At 36.0% G+C, this 23,842-nt stretch overlaps 1 protein-coding gene across 1 annotated transcript in view; it reads right to left on the bottom strand.

Moving 5' to 3' along the window:
- The window catches only part of LOC129230255 (zinc transporter ZIP13-like), a 75,711-nt gene that overhangs the window by 2,933 nt on the left and 48,936 nt on the right, over positions 1–23,842 (bottom strand). The window contains exons 2-7 of the mRNA XM_054864659.1: positions 21,151–21,255; positions 19,678–19,787; positions 12,852–13,055; positions 11,880–11,969; positions 11,666–11,779; positions 8,795–8,864 (exon numbers count right to left, since the gene is read on the bottom strand). Of these exons, the coding sequence (XP_054720634.1) occupies positions 8,795–8,864; positions 11,666–11,779; positions 11,880–11,969; positions 12,852–13,055; positions 19,678–19,787; positions 21,151–21,255 (693 nt within the window). The remainder of the gene's footprint in view (positions 1–8,794; positions 8,865–11,665; positions 11,780–11,879; positions 11,970–12,851; positions 13,056–19,677; positions 19,788–21,150; positions 21,256–23,842) is intronic.

The following is a 23,842-nucleotide window of genomic DNA, read 5'->3' as shown; positions in this document are numbered from 1 at the left end:
TTACGAATAAATTCTATGTAAAATTTTCCCTAGACGCATATGTAACGTGCCCCGTCCAAGCGCAATATTGTGCTTTGTTTTCGTTGGCATTTAATGGATTAAATATGATTTAAGAAAAAATCGGGGGAAAAACTTCAGAGAATTAAGATTTTTTTATTTTATTAACTTTGAAATCCACTTTGAGTGCAATTCAGGGGCAGACCGTTGTCCCCCCCCCCCTCTAGACACGCTACTGATTAATATATTAGTCTCTTTCTAATATTGAAAATCTGTCAGTCATAAATGTTTTTTTTTTCTTGTGTGTGAGGTAAACATTTTTGAATAATATAGATAGAAGCTTAATATTTTCTACTATATTGTGTATGCATTTGAAAGAAAGAAAGAAAAGAATTTAAAACATAGAAAAGAAAAATAATTTACAATAATATTAGAAACTTTTTACAATGTATTGGCTTTAGAACCCGATCCCCTCCCCCCTCCATCTGTTCCATTTCGTGAAACATTTGTTAACATTTATTGTCTTTAAAATCCATAAACTTATTAATATAAACGACACAGGACAAATTCATAAACTGCATTTTGCCCTGCATTAGTTTTCCATGTGATGAACTTATTTTTTCAGCAATACTTTCAGCAACTTTTTAAAAGTTGAAATTTTTTTTTATATTTTTATCATCCAAAAATTCAAGGGCACCCATATGGGGAGGGGGCAAGTGGGGACTCAAGCCCCCTCCCCCTTAGAAATTAGAACTTCCTTGCTTTAGTATTTTTTTCTTTGCTAAAATTTAAAAACATTTCTTTTCCAGCCATTATTGAATAAGTAAAAATGTCAAATTTTATTCACTCTAATCTGTACTGAAATCGGTTTCCACGGGAAAATACATGTGGAAAATATCTGAGCCCCCCCCCCCCTCGCCTTAAAATTTTGCATATGGACGCCCATGTAAAAATTCCTTGTTTATCATTCACACCTTAATTTTTACAATCACTTGTTTTTCAAAGCTCTTTCTCTTCCCCTATCTTGTAATTATATGCGTGTTTGTACGCAAAAATAAAGTCACATTCTAATTGCTTCTATATTTACATTCCCTAGCATAAAATCAAATCTTATTTCATCCATTGAGAATATTTTTCCACATTAATGTGTTCATGAAGCTAGTAATAGTAATTTCTTTTGCAATTAAAAATCTCCTGAACCGTTTTATTTATAATTATTTGAAACAAAGGAAATTTTAAATTCGTTTAGATATTATTGTGTTGCGCATTGAAATTTTGTGGAACATTCAGCTTCATTCTATCATTTTCTGTCTTGGAATGATTTATGTATTTCGGTCTCTCAATTGGACAAGATACCTTGCTACTTCAATAATTGATCTGAGTAAAAAAGTTGCAAAAGGTGCTACTGTTTAAGAAAAGTAATTGATTTTTCCAAGGGTGCCCCCCCCTTCCTAAGAGCTAGGGTATACCCCTCCCTCCCGAACACTACAAAGACCCCCCAAATTGGATGACCCCTCTAAAAAAAATTATTCCTTGAAACCCCCCCCCCCCGAAAAATTTCATGGCATATTCTGCGCCATGATCCCCCCCCCCCTCCTCCCCTAAGCCGAGTTGAGCACTCCTGATAATTTTGCTTCAGACTATTTTTTCATTTTCCCCAAACTCATAAAAATAATGGTAAGTGCTATTTTGTCACATTTTTCACAAATTTAAAACAAAACTTTAGCAATTATTAAAGCTCTGTTGTGACGTTATATGACTATAAGTCATGGAAGAATTTGTTTAAAAAAATATTAGCGGTTTAAAAATTGTTTGACCAGCATTTTAAAATTGGAGTAATGTTGCATTAAAAAAAATAATAAGTTTTCGTGTTCTAGAAATTATTTGATAAAGGATAGTTTGTAATGGACGAAAGTGTTCTAAGATATTCTCTCAGAAGTGGCATCTAACCCCCCCCCCCCCCCCAAATAGTTATTTTTTCATGCAGTATTCTTTTGTAATGTTTTTGTTGTTAATTGAGGCGAAAGTTTAAAATACGAAAAAACGGTGCGGCAGAAATAAATCAGATTTCAAAAAAAAGAAAAAGAAAAAAGAATATTTTCTTTCCAATCGCAACTTTTCCGCGCTACAGTGACATGGAAATTTTTTTAAAAAATGATTTTTTTCGCACCATTCTGTTGAGAATTGCATTAATGTTTTCGGCTGTACTTTTTGATAACACCTATAACGAATGTTAATAATTCTGATTAAATTTTGTAATTAATCTTTGTTTCTATCAAGAATGTTTTATCAATAGTTTCTAGCATTTGCAAATCGCTCAAAATGATCCAAACGTCCGTCGTCCATTTTGTTTGCTCACAAATGAATGATGGGAAGGAAATCTAGTTTTAAACCGTCGAAGTTCCGGTTACAAGCCGAGCTCTGGAAGTGGGCGTTCCGTCAAGGTTCCGTGACCGAGTTTAACGCCAAACCGGGATGGAGAATAGAGCAGTTTCTCAGCTTCGAGGTTTAAGCCTCGGTCCGAGTTTTAACCGGAGTGGAGAATACCGGTGTAAGGGTAAAGGTTACACATTTTTTACGAAAACTGGAAAAGTTTTTGCAAATGGTAAAAAATAAGGTATCAAGTTGTTCAGAATTAAATTATGCATAACATATATTTTTTCCAGACAGTTGAATTTTGAAGTTTAAAGGTCCTTAGATCCCTTAAAGATGCTAGTAGCAAATCCTTTTTATGTTGCTTTTATTTTAGAGACAACTAAATTTTATACAAGATTTTGTTTTTAAATTAATAAATAAAAGTTTTGCACAATCTTTACTAATAATAAAGCTGAAAGTCTGTGTCTCTGGATCTCTATATGTCTGTTACGCGCATAGCGCCTAGACTTTTCGGCCGATTTTCATGAAATTTGGCACAGAATTAGTTCATATCATAGGGGTGAGCACCTCAAAGTGATTTTTCGAAAATTCGATGTTGTTCTTTTTCTATTCTAATTTTAAGAACATTTTACCAAGCAAATTATCATACTGTGGACGACTAAATTACCAACACGGGCCAGCAAATGAACACAGCAAAATCGTGAGAAATTCATCATCCGTTATACAGGCAAACCAAATGACCTTTTCATTTTTCTACTACGGGCAAAGCCGTGCGTGTACCACTAGTAAACTATAATTTTTAAATTTAATAATAGAAATTTTTTCTGAGCATGTTTAATAAATTTCAGTTATAACGTTTAGGCAAAAAAATCGATTTTCTTATGTATTAAATTAAAAATAAATATAGTACTAAATAGTTACAACTATAGTGGAAAGGGAGACTTTTCAATTACAGTAGACCCTGGTTTTACGCAAGGGTTATGTTCCATGGAAATGCTGCGTAAATAGAAACCACGTAAATTGAGACCTAATACTTGTGTTACAATAGGGGTTTACCCCCTCAAGTCCTGCAGGTCGCCTCAAAGTGTGCTTTTTAGCCGGCGAGGGGGTGTACCTGGGCGGAACGGGTGAAGTACGTCGGGAGAGTTTTCTCCTGGTAGGGTCACCCAAGGCGTGAAGGCCGTTCCACTATGCTCAGCTAAGCATCTGCAGGCACCGGAGCCAAGTCAGACTTCTCTCCATTGGAGCTCCAGGTACCTAGTACCATGAGAAGCTGCTTTTTCCCTTCTCCATGAAAATATGTCACCCTTAGTAAGCCATACAGCATCGTCTGTCGCGCTGGATAATCAGAGACGCGTTCGAGGTTTGGGAAGTGGGCCTCGTTCGAAAAATATGCGTCCTTCCCCATTCAAGCATCGCCCTCTTAGAATATTGCAATGCAATATTAATGGGCTTGGTACAGCAGCAACGCGGATTAAACTTGACCAGCTTCTTGAGCTGGCCGAAACTAAAGAAGTTCAGATTATTGCTCTTCAGGAAACCAAGCTTAAAGAGACCTCTAAACTGAAGGTAAAGGGGTACAATGTCTTCCGTTCAGACAGAAAAACTGGAGGAGCTGGTGGTGGCTTAGCCTTCCTCGTCAGGAACATTCAGTATCAGAGCATCGACACCACACAATTTGATAATACTAAACTGGAAATCCAAGGCATTTCGTTCCCCTGGAGAGGTAAGAACATTAAAGTCTTCAACTCTTACCATCCTCCTTGCTCCTTAGGTTTGCCCGACTGCTTCTTTCAAGGGTATGAAAATAACATCTTTTTCATTGGAGATCTGAACGCTAAACACCCTAACTGGGGATGCTCCAACAGCAATGCAAGGGGAAATGCGCTCCTTAATCTCGCGGATGATAAGAGCTTTCTATTTTTGAATGATGGATCCCCAACACACTCCTCCCATAGTTACAATACCAAAGAAGCACTGGACATCTCCATCGTTAGTCCAGATATTTACCCACAATGTAATTGGACTGTGTTAAGTAATATTGGTAGTGATCACTACCCCATTCTTATTGAATTAGATATAAATCAAAAGGTCTCCAGGGACCGTAGGAACCACTGGAATTTTAGGAAAGCCGACTGGAAGAGGTACAATGATTTGACAAATTCTGGAGTATTTAATGAGCCTCTAACCAACAACATCGACAGTAACTGGACGGCATTTGAAAACGGAATTATTAGCGCAGCAAAGCAGTCGGTCCCTCGTGGTAAAGTAAAAAAGTACACTCCATTCTTCTCCCACAACTCCGACACATTGAAACCACTCTTAAAAAGGAGAGAAGCACTGTCAAATCTCATTTCATCCAATACCGGTAACACATCTGACAAGACCGAACTGAACAGTGTGAATGCAGAAATCAAACGCAAGTACGCCCTTCTAAAGAGGCAGAGATGGAGGGAATTTTGCACTTCTCTCGACTCTAGAACACCCGAGTCCAAACTGTGGAAACTAGTAAAAAGTATTGATAAAAGTCAACCTCAATCTGAGAGCTGTAACACTATTCTAGCACCGGACGGGAGTGTCCCTAGTGGTCACAAAGAAGCAGCGGACATCTTAGGCCTGCATTACAGTAATATCAGTAAACTGTCATTCACTAACCCAGACAAGACTATTGCACGTAGGGCAAGAATCCTTGCTAACAGACACCGAAACAAGAAAGCAAGTGACCCCTTATTCAGCGCTCACTTCTCTCTGCAAGAATTGGAGTTCGCTATTGGAAACTTGAAACTGTCCAAGTCTCCTGGCCCTGACGGCATCTACGGACACATGATCCTACATCTCGGTGAGAAGGCAAAGAAGAGATTGCTAGAAATCATTAATATCTCCTGGAGCAAGGGTCGGCTACCAAGAAATTGGAAAAAAGCTACCATTGTTCCAATTAGGAAACCTGCTAAAAGCGCAAACTCACCAGACAGCTACAGACCCATTGCCTTAACAAGCATTCCATGCAAGATTATGGAAAAAATGATCCTCTCCAGACTTTCTTACCATCTGACTTCCAAAAACCTATTACCTAAAGAACAATTTGCGTTTAGGAGAGGATATAGTACCACAGATCAAGTTCTTTACTTTTGTCAAAATATCAGAGATTTCCAAAACATCAAACCAACAAATCACACCATTGCGGTTTTTCTGGATCTTTCCAAGGCGTTTGATAGGGTGTGGTGGAACCTACTCATCCTGAAACTGCATGACAAATTTGGAATCAAAGGCAGTGCCCTTGCCTGGATTGCTGACTTTCTAAGAGCCAGAATTTTTCGTGTTAAGTGTCAAGACACCCTATCTAACTGGTTCAAAACGTATCAGGGGGTCCCTCAGGGATCCGTCCTTAGCCCAACTCTGTTTTCATTGTTTATGGCTGGATTCGAAAGTATCATCGCTCCGGAGTGTGATGTCGGAATATTTGCTGACGACATTGTGCTGTGGTGCTCTGGCCCTGATGTGAAAAATATTGAATCGACCTTAAACGGACGTGTGGAAGTTTGCAAACAACCACAAACTGAATTTTAACGTCACTAAATCATATGTTGGACTTTTTACCACCAATAAACACCTGTACTCGTACCACCCCCAAGTCCTCTTTCAAGATCAGCCTCTTTCATTTGTTAAACATCCAAAGTACTTGGGCTTTGTTTTAGATCAGGAGATTACGAGCAACGGACACATTTCAAATCTGGTGATCAAGAGCCGTAAGAGACTAAATATCCTTAAGTACATCTCTGGCAGAGACTGGGGTGCTGACGCCAAAACACTCAGATCAACATACATTGCACTAATCAGGCCTATCCTTGAGTATGGATTCCCGGTATACTTCTGCGCCTCGACATCTAACCTTCTCCAGTTGGAGAGAGTGCAATTGAGTGCGGCTCGCATCATAACAGGCCTAAGAAACAGTTGCCCAAATGATATAGTGCTTTATGAGGCTGATCTCCCTCCCCTTGGCCTCGTTAGAAACTCGAAACTGGTGAAATACTTCAACAAACTAAAAAGCTATGAAAATCAGAACCGTACATCTGAATATCTGTCCAGCTGGAGTAGCAACCAGAGACTCAAAAGGAATAGCCCACTTGGTCTGGCCGACAAACTGGATATTATATCCCATTCAGTGGAGTACTCATCTCTAACACCCTGTGTTAGTCCGACTGAGGGACTCCTTGGAGTTCACTTCCACTCTGAACTACCGTCTCAAACCAACAAAAACTCTGATGTCCCTGAATATCTACGACAACTGGCTCTGGAGGTCATAAATAGTATACCGAGTTACGCTACTCTTATTTATACAGATGGGAGTAAAGACGAGTCAAATCATACTGGGAGTGGTATATATATTGAGAATCCTTCTGTACGTCTCTCTCGACGCAACCCAGACCACTGCTCGGTCTTTAAGAGCGAATTAATAGCTATTAAGGAGGGTTTAAATCAAATTCTCCACTCCACAGACTGTAGTGACATCTGGATTCTTACAGACAGCCGTAGCTCAATTCAACATCTACAGGACTGGAACCAAGTAAATGACCTAGTAAGCATTCAAATCATCAATATGCTTAAAACTATTTCAAAGCGAAGAGACGTCCACCTTCAGTGGATCCCCTCCCACGTCAACATTCCGGGAAATGAAACCGCGGATGCTTTGGCAAAAAGAGGCTGCTCTGAGATGGCCACGACTGATTACGACCTAACCTTTGAAGAAATTTTCTCTGCGGCGAAAAATAGAGACCGGCATGTCTGGCTTGCTCCTCCAGCTCATTCTTGGTACAGTAGACCAAAACCAGGAGGTGCATTACGTTTCAAGGCCGACAGACAGGACCAAACGGCCATCTCAAGACTCTTCAGTGGGCACCTGAAATGCATGTCATTTGAATCCGGCCGTAAAGTCTTCCCAACGTGTCCCAAGTGCCATCTGCTGCCGGCCTCCCCGCAACACCTACTGGATTGCTTGGGGCTCACTCTTGAGGATGTCCGCGACAACCCACTCCTGGTGCTCGACTTTGCGAGGGTGCATGGAATTATGGATTTGATTTAGCTGTCGCTAGATCCTGAAGGATTGGACACAACACAACACAATAGGGGTTTGGTTCCGTAGATAACAAAATACTTCATTCTAGTGTTGACTAATTGTATGATAAGTTTAATGTGTACTCATATCGACTTTTATGTACAACATGCATAAAGAAAATATAAATTAATTTCGTGTTCTGTTTATAAAGAGGAGCTGATTATGATAGTCTTTTGGCAGTCATTAAGAATTTTTCTCTGCATTTCTTTGCAGAGCATTAACACATCCATGATCACTTGCGTCATTTCAAGATAGAATCTTCTTTCACTAACAAATCAGAAAGCTCATTTCTATTGTCTAGAAATGGCTCAAAATTTTCAATCAAAATTTTTGGTTGTGCGTCACTGACGTCGGTATCCTCGTTGGTGTTGGCCTACTTTGTCACTCCTAAAAGCTCTTCTCCAGTGAGTTCTGAACTGTGTGAGTTTAATAACTTTACTTTTGGAAAGAGCTCTGGAACCAATCGCATAAAATGTCTCCAGTGGCCCAAGCTCGATTATCAGAACGCCAAAATGCAGTTGATTACGCATAATCTGCAATCTTTAGGAGTTTGGATTTTGAAAGAGGGGAAAATTTTATCTGTTTGCATTGCTGCATCCGCATAAAACCAAAACTCATCAGCGCAAAATAAAATAAAGGTGTCAAATCTTAAACCCCGTATAATCAAAACCGCGTCAAATAAACCCGCGTAAAACGAGGGTCTACTGTAGTTTAAAAAATCTTGTGTTTGAAAACTATATTACAGGTTTCATTTAAGTATTGCGAATGAGTTTTTCGAAATGCATGTTTAACTCATTAATTTACTGAGGTAATAAACTATTTGTATTTATTTTCTTTTAATAAGCATTTATATGAACATGTTGTTTTGAATATGATCATAATAATAATATAAATTGTTTTAAATGTCTTATTTTCATTTTTGCAAGAAAATATGCTATGAATATTAAAAATTAACTAAGGTAAAGATTGTCATCAGTGTCAGGAGCGCAATTAAACATTAAAGTTTTAATTCATGAACAAGACATCAATCAATCAATTTAACTTAGGTATTACTATTTCTTTAAAATGCAAATCCTGGAATTATTTTGAACATCACAATGTTCTTAGTTTTTATGCACTTTTGCTTATAATTAGCTCAGTAATAATAACATTTTGTTATCATTATGATTCTGACTTATTGCTTAATGTTACATTATTGATGATTAATGTTCTGAATCATAAAAAAGAGAGGAGACAGCACTGTTTTAATGGCAGAACTTTCGATAAGTTTGAATTTTTTTTAAGGTGGTTGTAGTTGGTTCTACATACCAACTTTATCTGTTGATTCTGCTGATAATGCAACAACAGCTCCCAGGATTCCAATAACTGCTGTTGAAATCTATTTTTAAAAAAAGCAACAAAATATATTGTAAGAACATAACTACGTTAAACATCGTGTAAATAGTACAGTGGTGGGAAAAAAATATAAAGGCACTTGAAAATATATTATGAAAAACAAAAGATCAAACATTTATGAAATTTCATACATATATATTCTATGCTACGAGACACTGGTAGAAAAAGTAACTATATTAACAAAAGGTGAACGGAGTTTAGAAAATTTTGTGTACGAAGAAAGTTGGAAACAGTCATAAAATCAAGACTTGTATTTCATCAGTAATTGAGGCGAGACACTTTTTTTCAATGACTGTAACTATTTTCTTGTTCATTGAATCTATCAGGCCACAAAAGTATTCGCATTAATACTGTTCCATCAGTTTTTAATAGAATTCATCAAATCTAACTTTGAATTGAATTGTTGTCCTGTAAACATTTTGAACTTCCCGAGGGTCCCTAATCTGGGCAAGTCACTACTGTGATAGGAACAGGGGACCCTCGGGTGTGATATGATGTGATGTAAACATTTCGAGGTGAAATTCCCCAAAGATTTTCTATTACATTCAGATCATGGATATAAATTAGCTATTTCATGTATTTCACCTGTTTTGCTTACAGCTAATATTTAATTCACTTTGAAAGATGAACTGAAGCGTTGTCCTGCTGAAACATCCAATCTCCTGAAGTTTAAAGAGGACCAAAGGGTAATTAATTGCATATCTTGATATGTAATTGAAGTAATTGAATTCATTTTGTTATACATGAAAACAATTGGAGTGTTTTCATAGGCAGAAAATGCAGCCCAAACCTTACACAGTCACCTCCAAACTGACGCTTTGAAAAGATATGAGATTTGTGTCGTAAGTCATGCCAAAAGTATTTATAATCATCAGGTCCATCAAAATTAAATTTCTTTTTGTCGTTAAAGACAACATATCTCCAATTTGTGCCTTTGGTTAAATCTCTGAGTGAGTCTTTTTGTGGTGCTTAGATAGAGGGGGGATTTCCTTTACACTTTACAAATTGAGCACGGGGATTATTGCTAAAAACATTTCTTACTATTCGGTTTGTGCATGGTAATTGTAACTGCTCTAAAATTAAGGGAAACAACATTTTTTGCCCAAAAGGTAGGTTCTGGATTTGTCTTGATTGCGTTTCAGTTAAAGATTTCGGTCTTGTACGTTTCTTTTTGCCATAATCCTTGGACCTTCCTATTTTTCTTGCAATATTAGAGTCAGAAATTCCAGCTTAATTTCAAGTCAATATTTTGATTTGTTTGCCAGCAGATATCTTTTTTTCACATGGTATTGTTATTTAACACAGCAAATACAAAGTCTAAGCTTGTAACATGTTTTCATTCACCTAAACTGCCCCTGCTTTGTCTTATCCAGCATTACACCAAATGACGCCATTGACTTTATAATTTTTTCCAGAGTTGTTTTTCCTTGGCTGTAAGAAATTAGCATAATTTATGTTCCCCCTTACTTTTTTCTTCAAAGTTCATTCTTATTATTTCAATGTTGATCATGCTGATGAAAAATTAAATTTGTGTTTTCAACAGTTCCACTACTTTTTGACTTATTATATGAAATTTTTTATTGACTTAAAAAAAAATTCCAGCAGTGTATTTTGAGTATAAGTCTAGCAGGTGATTAAGAGCTCTTTATCACTACCTCTGAAATAGTTTACTAGGGTCTGTTTCTTTAGAAGAAGTACGCCAAGGAGACACTTTTCCTGTGTTGTCACCATGGAAACGGTAAGTAATTCTTGTTTTATGTACTGCAAATTAAGGAGCCTCATTGAAATTAAAATAGAATTTATACTTGAAATTTCTAAATTTACATGTTCTAATTTTTTTTTTTTTTTTTACAAAATTAACAAAAGTTTTTCCTTTCTTTTACAAAATGAGTCTGAAAAGCTATTTGAAAACTTCTCAAATATCTGTAAAAATATTTAAACCTTTAATATTTTGCTATGCGGTTTAACAACTTTTTTCCAAAATGTTTCGATTTGTTGCCAAAAGGTAATGAATTGATAAAAAGTTTGATTTAAATCTGATCATTATTTTCATAACCAGAAGAGCAACCAACCATTTACGTGTTGCAGAAGCAACGTGGGAAAAAAAATTCATAGTACTGTAACAGGGTTCGTACGATCCGGGAAAACCTGGAATTGTCACGGAAAACGACATAGTTAAAAATGTCAGGGAATTTTCCAATTTTGCCCTCCATTTTTTTTTTTTCCAATTTTTCACAGGTAATTTTGCAACATGAGATCTAATCTTCGGTTTTATCAATGTTTCCTGAAAAAACTAAAGTTTTTGAGGCAAAATGACGCTGGCAATAAAAAGTGGCGACCCAAGAAAACTTCTGCATTCGCCATTTTTGGCCCTCAATGGTTCCCAAGAAGAAAAAATTCCCAGGGTGATCAGGATTATTTATGCACAAACTCAACAGGGGAGAAGACAATTTACTGCTTTTGAAGCACAAGCCTGAGGATGGGAGGGTTGATTGGGAAAAATCATTTTTTGATCGAAAATTCTTTTTAGCTACCCGTGAAACGTGCCGCCACGTTTGGTCATTCACAAGATAGAACTAGACATGATGTTTGAATGCCTAAGTTTCCAAAAACAAAGCAGAATTGGATGCTTTCTTCAACTGCAAACTAATGAAAATGATGCAAAATGTGCTGCTTTTTTTTTTTTTTTTTTTGATTATTTAAAATTTTCTTGAGAAATGAAAAATTTTCTTCTTAAAATGCTTAATATTTTTAAGTTACAAAAGAAACTTTGAAAGTATATACCTGAGCTTTGGCCGCATTCCAAGGATTAAATCCAGATTTTAGTAAAATAGCAAAATCACCAATTTCATGAGGTATTTCATGAATCAGAATAGCAAATGTTGTAATTATCCCCATCTGAAACATCAATTTTCCAGAGTCAAATATTTATTTATGTAAATTTCAAAATAACATGGAAAATATTTGGCACGTTATTCTTAATAACAAACTATATTACCTTTTTGCCAACTAAAAAGCTGCCAGCAACTGCCAAACCATGGGTGAAATTGTCTATGCTGTTCGCTATAAGATTCAAGTAACCAGTAATCTAAAAAAATGTAGAAAAACACATTTTTCAGTATTTCACACAATTGAAAAATAAGCATACAACAAGTACTTACAGCAGAAGCCAAGATGATTAAAAGGTTGTTGAAGGAAGACAAACAAGTGAATGCTCGAAGAATAAATGAAGTCAATCCAATTAGACCAGTAGTTCCCAAGCATTTTAAGACTATTTATTCTTTTTTATTCAAGCATGAAATGTGCCCATTGCTTTTGGCCCACCCTATATTATCTCGTTTTTGAAATGAACCTGTCTTTTTAAATTCTGACAGGATTGATATAAAGTTTGGACAGAGTTGACTGCAACAATACCCATATTGTTCAAAAAACAAACCAGACTTTTATATCGTTACAAAGTAAAATTCTTAAATTTTCTTGGTTAAAACATAATTTTGCTTTCATGTGGATTTTTTGTCCTTGTTTGCACTCATTCATTATTGTGTTGTAAATAAGTGCTTAATCGAACAACAACTGATATTTTTCATAACTTTTTTGCCACTAAAACAAATTTAAACCACAATTTTATTGTTGAAATCCCCTCCTCTCCCCTACCCCACGATTTTGAACTCAGAGCTTGCCTCCCTTTTAACTGATCCATCAAATTACCAGAATTGATAAAATATGGGCAATGCAGCAAATTATAAAATGTTAAACAATATTAATGCAGAAAAGTTTTAACAAATGCCTATATCAAGATTTGCTTTTTGTTTCACTAGCCCATTTTTTTCATCAATTATCAAAAGCTCTGTATCACAAGAAGAAGAATCTATACAGTAGAACAACTGTACTTGATCTATTCATAGATAGTAATTCATAGTTAATATTTTGGCTTGCTATGTTTTTCAAAAGAGACGGTGATGAGACTTACATGTATCGGTTCAGGAACAACTTTATTTTCTTGAAGTGCTTGACCATTCGAAATAACTTTAGGAAATCCATTATGTATTTGATTTTGATGATGGCTGGTGCAGTTTTTATCGTAAGAACTCTTTCCATTGCATAAACTGTTCGTAGGAATAACTCCATTTTGTGTCTCTGAGTGTAAATTTGGCTTTGAGGTTACGTTTTCGGTCTATAAAAGATATCATGATTATTATGAGATGTAATTTAAAATGTCCTCAGTACATATCTTCAAAAAGCATTATATACAATTTCAGCAAAACCAAAAATATTACTTTACTAGCTGCGTGCCCGGCGTTGCACGGGCTACGTAAAAAACAAGAGATGTCCAATTGATGTTTTTGTATTACTCTGACATCAGTTTCTAAAGCGCTAAGGAGTAAATAAATACGCAAAACACCAGTAGAGCATATTTTTTACAAAAATCTCTTTAAAGTTAATCATAGTTATCAATAATGCAAGTTATGAGTATTTTCAATTAGCACAAAAGATGAAAATATATGCATTATCAATTATAATCTGTGCTCACTTCAAACTGAATTAAATCTGATAGACTATATCTGAAACATTTGTATGTACAATTACGATCAGCTTTTTACATAAAATGACACATACTTTTTGGTTGCTTACGTGAAACTAAAGCACCAAGACTTAATAAATACCAATTAGCATTAATTTAATACCAAGTCATCAGATTTGAATTAAGCTTTAGTTAAAATCCTTAAAAACAATATTTTTGTTCAACTCTGTTTCAATTAAAGAAATCCAAACAATCTTAATTTAACATGTTCTTTTAACGATACAAACTGTATTTCAAAAATAGAAACAGGAAAGAAAAAGAGAGTTATTACAATTCGAAAACTCACCCATGTGACGGGAAAAAGTCCAGCAAAATAAACATAATTAGTCGCACATCCTAAATGTACCAAAATATGAGGCCGGTGAATGATAAACTTACACTACAATCAATAAACATTCGCAACTTCAACAAACTATAGGGGGCGCTGCAGCCACTGTCTAATGGCCGATGAAAAAACTAAAACAAACGCACGCTGTAACATATAAATTGCTTCTAAACTTAGGAAATGATAGATATTTTTGTTCGCATGTACGATTTTTTGTTCTTTATTCATTTTAAAAGATTTTTCAAAGTCTTTTGGTTATTCTGACCCATGTAGAAAGAGATTAGAAATCAAAAAGTATTACGAAAGTAAAAAAATATACAGAACACACAGTAAGTTGTTCTGAAGCAGCCATTTTCATGATGTTGAATTATGAATTCATAAATTTTTGGTTCGCTTCGAACGGCATTTTCATTTTGTACCGTTTTTTCTATACATTAGTACATATTAAGTTCAGTTTCGTGACATTTCCGGCATTTCTTGACATTTTTGTCACATAGTGCACATACGTGACAGACTGTCAAGAGTAACGTTTAACACTAGATAATTTATTTCTATGACTATATGATTGGTCATCAAAAGAAATCATGCATTTAATTCATTCGTCATGGAAATGATTTACCTGATATGCGAAATCTTGTCAAGATACATTATTCTTTCACACAATTTTAAAACCATAACCCTATAAAAAGATTTTTGGCGAACTTTTATTTTTTATTGTTCAAATTCTTAACGTTCTTTCTGGATTTTTCAATCTGTTGTGCGATAAATATTTTCAAGAAAATTTATTTGCATACTGTCTATTTCAGTAGGATACTGTAGTAACAAAGGTTATTTAAATCATTTATGTGGAATTAGGTTAAGGAAAAGTGTCCAGTCAATGTTGTTAAGTTCGTTTTTTTTTTTTTTTGTTCTACCAGCAATGATCGGGGAAATGAACTGTTAGATGCTGCAGATAATGGAGCACTTATTTTTCTGAACTCTGGGTCGCCAACTCATACATCCTTCAGCTATGGCACGACCGAGGCCTTGGACATTTCACTAGTTAGTCCCGAACTCCATCCACATTGTGATTGGGACATACTCGAAAGCATTGGCAGTGATCACCTTCCTATTCTAATTAAAGTACATATTAATAGAAAGACAGTGACTACTCATAAGAAATTTTGGAATTTTAAAAGGGCAAATTGGGATTGCTTTCAGCAGATCTCAGAAGCTTCCTTCAATAGAAGAACCACCATGGACAATCTGGAACAGGAGTGGCACAATTTTAAGCATGTCATTATTCATGCCTCAAAGCAATCCATCCCTAGGGGCAACTTTAAACATCTAAAATCCTACTTCCAACATAAGGATCCTGAGCTAAGAACACTTATTCTCAAGAGGAATGCTTTACATAAGAAACTCACCCTGACAGGGGAAATGGAGGTTAAAGATTGAGCTCAGTAGGCTCAATGCTAGCATTAAGCAGCTATATATTAAACTCAAGAGAGAAGCTTGGACTAACATGTGCAGTGGCATCGATGCCAAAACCCCAAACACAAAACTTTGGAAACTTGCTCAATCACTCAGCTATAATCAGCCACAAAATATGCCGTGCAACACTGTGCTGACTTCAGAGGGCAAGGCTGCTCCTGATGATAAAACTGCTGCTAACATTTTGGGAGAGTTCTATAAAAGAGTGGGCAATTTGGAGTTTAACCAAAATGATATTGGTATCAAGGCCAGTTCAAAAAGAATGATCCATAATTGTCGGACCTCTAGCACTGGTGACCCTATTTTTATCAACGAGTTTTCCCTGAAAGAACTTAATTTAGCCCTGGGGGCAATGGATCTTCGTAAATCTCCAGGCCCTGATGGCATTCATGGATTCATGATCGGCAATCTGGGACCTCATGGCATGCAGAAACTCCTAGATATCTTTAATTTTTCATGGAAAATAGGTCGTCTTCCACGAGAATGGAAGAGAGCTATTGTTATCCCCATTCTAAAACCAGGAAAAGACACTGGTATCTCCGGGAGCTACAGACCTATCGCGCTAACATCCTTTGTCTGTAAGCTTATGGAGAGGCTCATTCTTGCCAGACTAAACATTCACTTATACAACAATAACCTGATTCCGAGTGAGCAGTATGGGTACAGAAAAGGCCATGGAGTAATAGATCAGATTTTGTATGTCACCCAGAGAATACGGGACGCGCAGAACAAGAAACCTACTAACCACACTGTTGCCGCACTGTTGGATATGTCCAGTGCATTTGACAGGGTTTGGCGCCAGCTCTTGATCACCAAACTCCACAATCTTTTTAATATAAGAGGAAAAGCCCTTCCCTGGATCTCTGACTTCCTCTGGAACAGATCCATTAGAGTTAAATACAACAATCACCTGTCCGAACCTTTGGGCCTCGGGCAGGGTGTACCTCAGGGATCAGTGTTGAGTCCCGTCCTGTTTTCTCTGTACATTACTGGCATTGAAAAAGAATTAGCTAAACACTGTGAAATCGGAATTTTTGCTGATGATATCATTGTCTGGAGCTCCGGCTCGGATGTCGGAGAGAGTGAGCTCAGACTCAACCGTGCCATGGAAAAAGCCCATGCCTTTGCTGAAAGGCACAAATTAATCTTTAATGCTACAAAATCTTTGACAACTTTTTTCACTACTAATAGACATCTATATGGGTACCAACCTAAGATCTCCATAAACGGAACCCAGTTGAGTTACGTTAAACATGCTAAGTATCTTGGATACACATTAGATCAAGAGATTACAAGTAATAAACATATTGAAGGCCAAGCAATTAAGGCAAGGAAGAGGCTCAATATTCTCAAATTTATTTCTGGACGAAACTGGGGTGCGGAGGCCAGTACCCTCCGTACTACCTATATTTCTATCATTAGACCAGTACTGGAGTTCGGCTTCCCAGTTTACTCCTGTGCTTCAGAGACCAATCTCAATAAACTTGAAAGAGTACAGCTTAGCGCAGCTAGAATTATTGCCGGACTTAGACATAGTTGTCGAAATGATATAGTGCTTTTTGAGAGCAACTTGCCTGCCCTTGCAAAAAGAAGACAGTGTGGCCTTACAAGGTATTTTAGCAAATTATATAGTTATAGAGAACAACACCGGACTTCAGCCTACCTTCTTGCATGGAATGATAATACTCGTTTGAAGAAACATAGCCCCTTCTCCTATGCAAGGTCATTGAACTTACCTCCCTCCGATGTGGAAACACATTTCCTGGGTTACGCAGGAGCTGGATTGGAGCTTGAGGGAATTTTTTTCCAAGACGAGCTCCTGACTAGTGTGATCAAGAGTTCAGATCCACCGGACCTAGTTAAACAAATGGCCCTGGAAACTATACATAATATACCACATTTCTCCTTGAAAATCTATACAGATGGAAGCAGGGGAGAAGATGGCGTTTCGGGCAGTGGAGTATTCATTCCTACTCCCTCTGGGGCCTTGGAATTTAAAATCAGAAACCCGAATTTCTGTTCAGTATTTAGATCAGAACTGATTGCTATCAGGAAGGGCCTGCAGTGTGCTGTTCAGCGGGAGGAGTGTTTCCAGGAAATCTGGATTTTGACTGACAGTCGTGCCTCAATACAGCACCTCGCTAATTGGAGTAATGTGGGCGACAAGACCAGCCTGGACATTCTGAGTCTACTACATACTCTTTCATCAGGACATACAATTCACTTTCAATGGATCCCTTCCCACGTTGGAGTTGAGGGTAATGAAAGGGCTGACTTTTTGGCTAGATCTGCTGCTGCGGAGGGTGTGAGCCCTTGTGGAGATCTTACTTTCAGTGAGATCTCCACAATTTCAAAAATGGAGCTCAATCGCCAATTTAAAACACCTTCCAGACACGCCTGGTATTTTGCAAAATGTCCTGGTGAGTCCTTTAGACTCAAGGGTAGACTCCTCCAGACAACATATTCGAGATTCCTCAGTGGCCACACAAAAGCTCTTAGATTCTCTGGGAATATCAAGACTTTTCTGGAGTGTCACTGGTGCTCTGCTGGAGAGGTTTCACCTGAGCACATTCTATCTTGTTTGGGTTTTACGAAGGACGAGGTCCTTAGTGACCCATTGCTGTTCTTGGATTTTTTGCAGATATTTGGATTCATGGGGGTTGTTTAGCTTTGCCTAAACATGCCCGAGATAAGTCAAAAAAAAAAAAAGTTCGTTTTTTTTTCATCGAATTGAAAAACTGATATTTATTTAAATTCACTCAGAACAAGATAAATAAAATGTGTACTCACAGTTTATATCAGATATTTTTGATGTTACGCTGTTGCGGATGACGATTCCAAATGATGAATTACGCAAATAAAAAAAATACACATAACAAACTATTTGTTTTGCCCAAAATGAACACATGGAACGCAATGTTTTAGTTTTGTCGGCAGTTTTGTAAATCTCCGCAAGGTAGCGTATTCGAGCGCTGGAGTTGCGAATAGCTAAAGAAACAACTTTCATATGTTGAAAAGAGTTAAGAACGTTGAATGTAAAAAATAAAAAAAGGACAGACGATAAAATAAAGGCTATATCCGAATAGAGCAACCAATATTAAACTTATTTAAAATGAAATTCCAGATGGAAACGTTGTTTTAAGATTTGGACAGCAGCCAAAAAAATCTCTTTTAAAACAATTATTAGAATTTTACTTGCTCACGCAAATGCAAAATGGCAACAGGAAAAAAATAAAAATTCCCGAATAACGTTATGTTAATTAACGTTTTAATTAATATCTCCGCTAATTAAAGTCGCACAATTACGAGATTGGTTCTACTGTTTTCTTTGGAAATTTTCGAATTGATCGGTATCTCGTTTGACTCCCGATTCGCAGCGGTTCTCGAGAAGATCGATTTTCAGACAGACTGACGGACGCGAACAGATTTTAATATTATAGTGGATGTTTGGAAACTTATTAAAGTGAAACGTCAAGAATCCAAACACACTCCTATCAAAATTTAGTATACTGCTCAATAATTACGAAGGGACAGATTACATTTTGTGAAATAAATAATTACGTACAATGATTAAAGATTAAATTTAGTACTACATATGTAATAAAGGTGAAGTATTATATTTATTATGCAAAATACTGTACAATAGTACAGTGCTGTAAATATTTTTGATTTTTCCTTTATGTTCAGTAAATAATAAAAGTTAATTTCTGTTAAATTTTGTTAAAAAATGTAATTACATATTGTAACTTTACTGTATTGTATGTTATACTGATAGCCTATGGTTGTTATAAATGACTTACTATTTTTCTACACGCTATTTTCCAGGTTATTTTCGAAAATCTGAACAATTTGAAAAAATTGAACAACCTGTGATCCCAATTAGTTCGGATTTTTCACGTTCTACTGTACATTCATTTTGCTATATCTTTCAAAGAGACCTAGATATGAATTAGTTTTAGGGCTCAAATGGCCTAACTAAGCCTACCACAACTAAGTCATAATAATGCATATACTGAGGCGAACATATGGCTTTCATCGCCACACCTCTGAAGGAGGCACAATCACCACACCTCCCATGGGAGGGGGCGAATTACTAATTAATTGGGAGGGGAGGGAGAGACTAATATATATATAGATATTAGTTCGAAGTACAGGTACAGTAATCAGTAAATATCATTGCATAGAAATAAGTTTTATGATCTTAAACCTAAGTGACGAATAAAACAACAATTATGTAGCATTACCTTTCTTTCGAACTATTGAAATTAAGAATCCTATCAAGACATCCTATATGAACTATTTATAAGGACAATTCATAATTTGGGGGGGGGGGGGGGTGAAAGTCATATTTTTTTTTCTCTTCTCAAACTGGGTAAGAACAAGAGTATTAAAATAAAATTTTTTTAAAAAACTTACTCTGTTACTTTGAGATGCAGTGAACATGATTTCTATGATCACAAATGAAAACATGCCTAAAAGAACCCATAATCCAAGAGTTAAGTGATCAGAATGAAGTTTAGGACCCACTGAAAAAGAGAAGATATGTTTTGAACATCATCATTTTACACACAGCTTGTGTTAAATACCATTTAAAATGACATTTTATATGAAATACATAGGGTGCACCAGGGCACAGAGAATCTCTATTCATACAATTATAGATTAACCCTTTAGAAGACCATGGGAACCCACTACTCCCCCCCCCCTTATTAATTTTTAAATGTCTACAGGAAGCCGTTTTCTTTCCCATGAGTAGGAGAGATTCAGGACCTTGACCAATAAAATTTTTGACTTCGGCTAGTACAACAACTGATTTTTGGAATTTCAAGTTGTAAATGCAAAGGATTCTTGAGCAGAAAGAAAACTGTTCCAGATGATGTGTTGATGATCCACTAAAAACCATGAAAAATAGGTGGCCCATTGTTGTACCCCAACATTCTTATTTTCGATAAATGTAGAGAGCTTGTGAAAACTATGAAACATTTTAAGTCAACAAGAGACTTAATTCATAACTGACAAACTAGCGAAGTATAAGTGGTCTGCCCAAAGGAGATTTTTGCTCTTCCACCAGTTAGTCGAATCACCCACTAAGAACAACTAAGTTATCAAAGGTATACAAAAACAATCTCTGGCAATCTCTGATAAAGCATCTTTAGCTACCTAAATGGTTACACTACCTGGTGATTTTTTTTTTTTTTTTGGAGCTTGTAAGTTCCAAAAAGAGGCTGCTAGAGAGCAAAATGATGACCATAGCAACAGTGGCCCATTGTTGCCCCCTTGGCACAAAGCTGTACCATTTTACGGTAATAATTAAAAAATAAGTTTTAAATAAAAGTGCTTCTACATCAGTCTGCTGACTATATAGGAAAATCCCTAATATTTTTAAATTTTCATGTGTAGATAACATAATCTAATTTTATTAACAATGATATGATACTTGGCTCAAAAAAATTAGTTGAAATTTAAAAATTAATTTGGGTGAAAGTGGAAAAAAAATAAATCATTTCTCAGAAATAAAATATTAACTATTTCTAAAGTCAAAATTATAAAATTTAAAAAAAAATGGAAAAATAAGTAGCAGTAAAAGTAATCATTATGATCATTAAAAGGCTTTTCCGACTAATCGACCGATTATCAACAGCCAATTAATCGATAATCGGCCTTTGCTTATCGACGCATCACAACTATAAAGGGTTAAAAATGAAAAAAACCTAAGTTTATATTATAATAACACTACAGGAAAGTGAACAACAGTATATTGTTGCATGCAGTTACTATAGAATTTTGTTTGGGTTAATTGAAAATATTTGATGTGAATATGATATTTTTAAACAGTGTCCTATAATGGCCCTTAAAGGATTAAAAGGAAAAAAAAATATTTTAACTTACGATTCCCAATGTGATTCCAAGCTTCCGGCAGCAAATGCAGGAATACGTCACCTAATAAACCTCCAACAGCAAAACTAAGGAGTAATTTTAGAAATTTCGCTCCTCCTAAAAGAGAGGGGAAAACTCTTCACTTACACTATCATGAAATGTAGCTCATAATGAAACATAGTCTTGAATATACAATTACAGTAGAGTCTCAAAAATCCGAGGTAACTGGGGCTCGCGCCACCTCGGATTACTGAAAACTCGGATTATCCGAAAAAATCTTTAGACTACATAAAGACATGAACTGTTTACTTCTTACGCAATGAAAAGGAAGTCTCCTCAAAAAATTTATCACTCAAATTTCAACATAAATTTATGTTTTAATTTATCCTAAACGAGTTTTTATTTATTTTTTTTCCTTGATGTCTGCACGTGCTTGTGTGTAAATTTGCAGGCAACCAAAAAATGTCCTTTGATCGTCCTCGAATAAATTTTGATTAGCTTTGTCGTGACATTTGCGTCTATGTGTGAGCGTGCGTATGTATCTCACATAATACAAAAACGTTAGTCATAGAAAGAGAAAATTCCGTATATACGAATTGTACAGCGTCAAGTTTTGCACTTCCCTTTTTAATTGCAATCGGATAGTCTAAAAGAGATGTTTTTTCGTTCTTTGAGGCAAAACAATGCCTTAAATTCAGGTTATTTTTTTTGTATCAACCAACTTCTTACTTTCCCAAAGGCATCTCTTAAAACATCTTTAACAGTCAATGAATATTTCTTGACGACTGTTATTGAAATAAACCTTTCAATATCATTTTATTACCTTATTGTATGTTAGTAGGAAAGTTCTACATAGCAAAATATTTCAATTTTCAGATTAAAGTATTTTTTGTCCGTAAAAAGTATACCCTAAAATTATCAACCAAGCAACTCGAATTAAGTGAAACCTCGGACTTTTGAGACTCGAAGTTTCGAGACTCTACTGTAAATACCGTACGAAACTGAAAGAAGTCGAAAAAAGAAAAAACTCTGACAGGCAGGACCGCCCCGATGGGAAGTTACCGTGACCTCCCAAAAAATAGTCCGCAAATTTTAATTGACGATTCGGAAAATTAGAGACAGTATTTCCAAAAAAGCGTTGTAACAATCAAACATTTCTGATTTCCTCTTTAAATCCGGGATCTCGTTAAATCAAGGCTCGTTATAAGCGAAGTAGACTCTGTATTAGCAATCGGAGATTGCATGTACATTGTACATACGTAAGCTTCCTACACTCCTACATAGCAAAGCATTGCAATGCTCTGATTTCTATAGTGGATATATTTCAAGACATGCTGGTTAAGTCCAAAACATGACTTTAATTTTCTGAAAGAATTCAAGCAATCGATCAATAACATAAGTAGCAATACACTCACGAAGAGAATATATCTATACCTGATCGCATTTTAATCCAAAGTTTTCATCATTTCGACAGATGCACAAACAGACAAAACGAATTCTTATTTCATCATCAAGGCAATTTGGTTTTATTTCCCGTCCTCCGATTTCAGTATCGTTACGAATCAGAATAACATCGTGAAAATCATGTCTGAAGTGTTCAACTGTTTGATTGGAAGTACAAGAACTTTTAAAGCTTCCTTGATAATAAATTCATCCTTTCGAGATAAAGTATTTGCCATTCCAAATTTTTCCTATTGCTCGCGAATTCGATGCAGATGTTGTGGTATAAAATTTAATACATTTTAAAATTTTATCGATCAATCGCGAACTACAAAAGGGCAGCCTAGTTCAGCGCATCTGGTGTTAGATTTGGAGGTTCGAGCTCGGGGCCGGACACTGCAAAATACCGACCGGAGTACGAGCTTGTTAAATCCGTTGGTCCCAACGTCCCCCCGATCTCTCTTGCTCTTAACATCATCACAGATCGTCTAAAGATGCATTTTTAGAGACAATTTTAAAAAATTGCCAAAGATTATTCTTTGAACTCAATTTCTTCCCCCTACTGAAAGCAAACGGTCTAACGTCTAAAATCCCGTTTTTAAGACTTCCGAAAATTTCCGCAGGTGGACCCCCGAAACTCCGCTTCCTTAACGTCACTGAAAATTGCGTTTTTTAGAACTACTATTCAGAAATATTTCCAGGAGAAACCCAAGGACCCCTCAATTTCTGCTCGAGTACTACACTTACAACTAGGTTTATATTAAATTGTAAAAGTGTGTTTAAGCTAGTTGTCTTTGTAATGAAAAGCATATTTGTAATGTTTCTAAACTCCTTTTTCCACGTTTCTAAACTCCTTTTTCCACTAAAGGTTAAATTAAGCAGTTATGATTTCAAAATTCAGAAAGAAAACGTCAAGATTCCGGGGGCCCACCCACGGAAATTTTCTGAATTGAAGTTTTAAAAACGGGATTCTAGATCGTCTTTGGTTTCAGTAGGAAAAGAAACTGCCATTTATTTTCTATACGAAGCACAAGAACTGCCATTCAATATTCAAATTAGGCACTGGACGTTTCTAAATAATATTCATTTCAGACATGTTTTTATAGTGGTTTAGATTTTTGTCCCGAAGATGGTTACCCAAATTTTTTCGTTTTAGTGACGCTGTGTTTCCCACCCCGAAACAAACCAAAAAAGCTTTACAATAGAATTCTTCTAAAACAAAATCTAGAAAATTTTAAGTTTAACCGTATTGTTTAAATTTAAT

Source organism: Uloborus diversus, chromosome 1 (genome assembly GCF_026930045.1).
Source record: "Uloborus diversus isolate 005 chromosome 1, Udiv.v.3.1, whole genome shotgun sequence".
NCBI classification, from domain to species: domain Eukaryota; kingdom Metazoa; phylum Arthropoda; class Arachnida; order Araneae; family Uloboridae; genus Uloborus; species Uloborus diversus.
Note: the sequence above shows the minus strand (reverse complement) of the source record. Positions and strands in the feature narration are given on the sequence as shown.